General features: G+C 53.3%; 1 protein-coding gene across 1 annotated transcript; it reads left to right on the top strand.

Annotated features, from left to right (window-relative positions):
• Positions 1-431: 431 nt before the first annotated feature.
• CAOG_08811 (hypothetical protein) lies at positions 432-1,325 on the top strand (the record flags this gene model as incomplete). Its single annotated transcript, XM_011272149.1, has 1 exon — positions 432-1,325. The coding sequence occupies one exon, from the start codon at positions 432-434 to the stop codon at positions 1,323-1,325; it is 894 nt and encodes a 297-aa protein (XP_011270451.1).
• Between the last annotated feature and the right edge of the window lie 1,683 nt (positions 1,326-3,008).

Below are 3,008 nucleotides of genomic sequence, written 5' to 3'. Positions count from 1 at the left end.
CATGACGCAGCGACAGCAGGTCACTGCGGGAACCGAAAGACACTTGAGTTGGTTCAGCGCGACTTTGTCTGGCCTGGAATGAGAAAGTACGTGGAGCAGTACGTCCACACTTGCCCAGTTTGCCAGATGGTGAAGCATGCGAGGCACGTACCATACGGTCTCTTGACTCCTAATGAGGCCGCAGACAAGCCTTTCGGCGACTGGTCCATCGACTTTGTGACCGGATTGCCAGATTCTCAAGGGTTTAACGCAGTCATGGTCTGCATCGATCGACTGACTCGAGTTGCACATTTCATTCCGACGACAAAGTCTGTCACGGCGGAGGAATCGGCTCAGTTGTTCCTGGAGAATGTCGTGAAGCTGCACGGCGTTCCGGTTCGTGTCTTGTCTGATCACGGACCACAGTTCATTGCAAAGTTCTGGAAGAAGCTATGGAAGGCATGGACATCGACCTCTCCTACTCTAGCGCGTATCATCCACAAGGAAACGGTCTTGTGGAACGGGTGAATCAAGCGCTGGAGTCATACCTGCGAGCGTACGTCAGTGAAGCCGAGGACTGGGCAAGACTCCTTTGGTTGTGCGAGTTCACGTACAACAACACGGTGCACGCGGCGATCCAGTGCATTCCGTTCATGGCCATGTACGGGTTTCAGCCGGAAATGGATGAGATTAACTTCAAGTCGCCGAAGGCACCTCAAACGGCAGCTGATCGCGTGGAGGAACTCAAGGCACTGCGTTTCTCGTTGAGAGCGAATATTCACCGAGCAAACATGTCCGCAGCCAAGTTCTATGATCGGCACCACAAGGCAGCACCTCCGATCACGGTGGGCAGTTTAGTCACAGTTCTGCGTCGCAGTCAGACTGCCGAACAACCGTATGCCAAGTTGGCGTACGTACGCGATGGTCCCTTCAAGGTCGTGAAGCAGATCAATGAGCGTGCCTTTGAGCTGGATCTAGGTGAAGCATCCAGCAAGTCCCGCACCTTCCATGTATCTGTCTTGGAATTGTTTGTCGCTGATGACGTTGAAGGTCGGATTCGGCGAGTCCTGCCTCCTGTCAAGGACTGGGACGGAACAGTTCGACATCGAGTCGAGGCGGTGATTGATTCGACTCGTCACAGCGAGATTATGTACTATCGCATCCGAAGGGTAGGCACCACTGCTCGTGAAGACACCTGGGAACCAGCCAAAGACGTGTGGGCTCGCTTCCCCAGGGCCGTTCGTTTATTCCATCTGGCCGAACCTTCTCTGCCACAGCCTACGCGAGAGGAGTTTCACGAATGGATCGCCGTCGGTCCAGGCGAATCATGTTCAACCCACGGCTAGTCGCACGCCCGCTGCTCCAGCTGGCCAAGCTCCACCTCACGCTAGTGCGACACCCGTTGCTACGCGTTCAGTGGCAACCCCATCTGCAGTTGCTGCACGTTCCGTAGCAACCCCGCCTACAGCTGCTGCAGTCCCGCAGCCAGTCCACTTGCCAAGTCGGCATCGGCGTTGCCGGCGTCGCGTCCTGGGTCCACACCGGTGGGCCCTTCACACTCTTCTCCGAGGGGAGGACCAGGAGGGGGTAGAGTGTCAGGACCCGCAGGCTCTGCGGTCCCGGCTGGGTCGTTCTTTGCTGAGAAGACTCGGCGTTGATGTCTTTGTATTGTTTGTTTGCATGCATTTGGAATTGCAGTTCAGTCTGCAAAGTGAAATAAAACACTTTACAACAATATTGCCTACCAAGGTCTTACACAGTCCAGGATCCTAACACAGACCCTGCGGGTCCTGACAGTATGACACAGGTACTCTACATACATCTAACAACGAGCGATTCAAACAGCACATCTCGGGCAGACTTGCTGGGTTGAACCTGAACTTGCCAACCCACACGGATTTGCCTGATAATAGGAGTACTCGCTGGCCAGAGCGTCGCGGATACGAGTGTAGAATCGACAAAAGTCGCTTTCGCCGCATATTCATATTGAACAGCACCTCGCTCATCTCGAACAATCAAGTCAAAGACGTTGTCACCGATGCGGTAGTAAAGTTTCTTCGTGTCCCGAACCACTTGAATTGCTTTCACACGGGTCGAATTTCCATGGATGCTTTGAGGCACTGTGACCTTGACAGGACGGTCATCATACGGGTTTCGTTTGGTATGCTGCACGCCTTGCCAGTATTGCGCTTTGTCCATAATGATGTCGGCAATCTCGGCTGGTAATGCTGGTAGAAGTGAGGACTGATCCTCTAGCGCCGGTTCGCCGGTCAGCAAGCAAAACACGGTCTGAAGGTCGTCAGCGGTAGCAAAACGTGGAAGTAAGGAGAATGCAAGAGGATTGACCTGGTCGTAAATGCTGCGCAACATAAATGAGCAATCGGAAGGCAAACTCCATCGGTTGGAAGCAGCTCGTGTGAGCTTCAATGGCTTCGTTTCGCAAGGACAACTGAACTTACGCAGGACCATTTTGGCCGTTGCATTGCTTGATTGCTTGAGAACAAGTATTGCTAATGCAATTTCGCGCTAGACTGTTGAGCAATGCGAGTGAGTGAGCAGGATGTATGCTCACCCTGGCTCAAAGTCAAAGCGCATGACACCGTACGGAACTTCCACCAGCTTCGGGTTCATCTTGAACACTTTGTTAATCGCCTGGGCTCCAGCATCGCCAATCTGATTGTCTTCCAAACTGTGCGTTCCATCCTTCAGTTAGTTCTCTGCGCCAAGTGGAACTATGAGGGATAGCTGTCTTACTAGAGGCTATACAGCGTCGAGTTCACCTTGAGTGCCTCAGCAATCGCCTGCGCTCCCGCATCGCCAATCTCATTCTCATCAAACTAGTCCACACAATCAGTGCTCACTCTGTGTGCCCTCCGCTGAATCATCCACTCACAAGCATCTGTCAAGTGCGATGCCTTACATGAGGAAGCGCAGGTTATTGTTCACTTTGACTGCCTCTGCAATCGCCTGCGCACCAGCATCGCCAATCCGATTTTTCCCGAGACTGTCCGTCCCCTCCATCAGTGAGC

This window comes from Capsaspora owczarzaki, assembly GCF_000151315.2.
Source record: "Capsaspora owczarzaki ATCC 30864 unplaced genomic scaffold supercont2.7, whole genome shotgun sequence".
NCBI classification, from domain to species: Eukaryota; class Filasterea; order Ministeriida; family Capsasporidae; genus Capsaspora; species Capsaspora owczarzaki.
The sequence above is the reverse complement of the archived record's forward strand: the minus strand, read 5'-3'. Positions and strand labels throughout refer to the sequence as shown.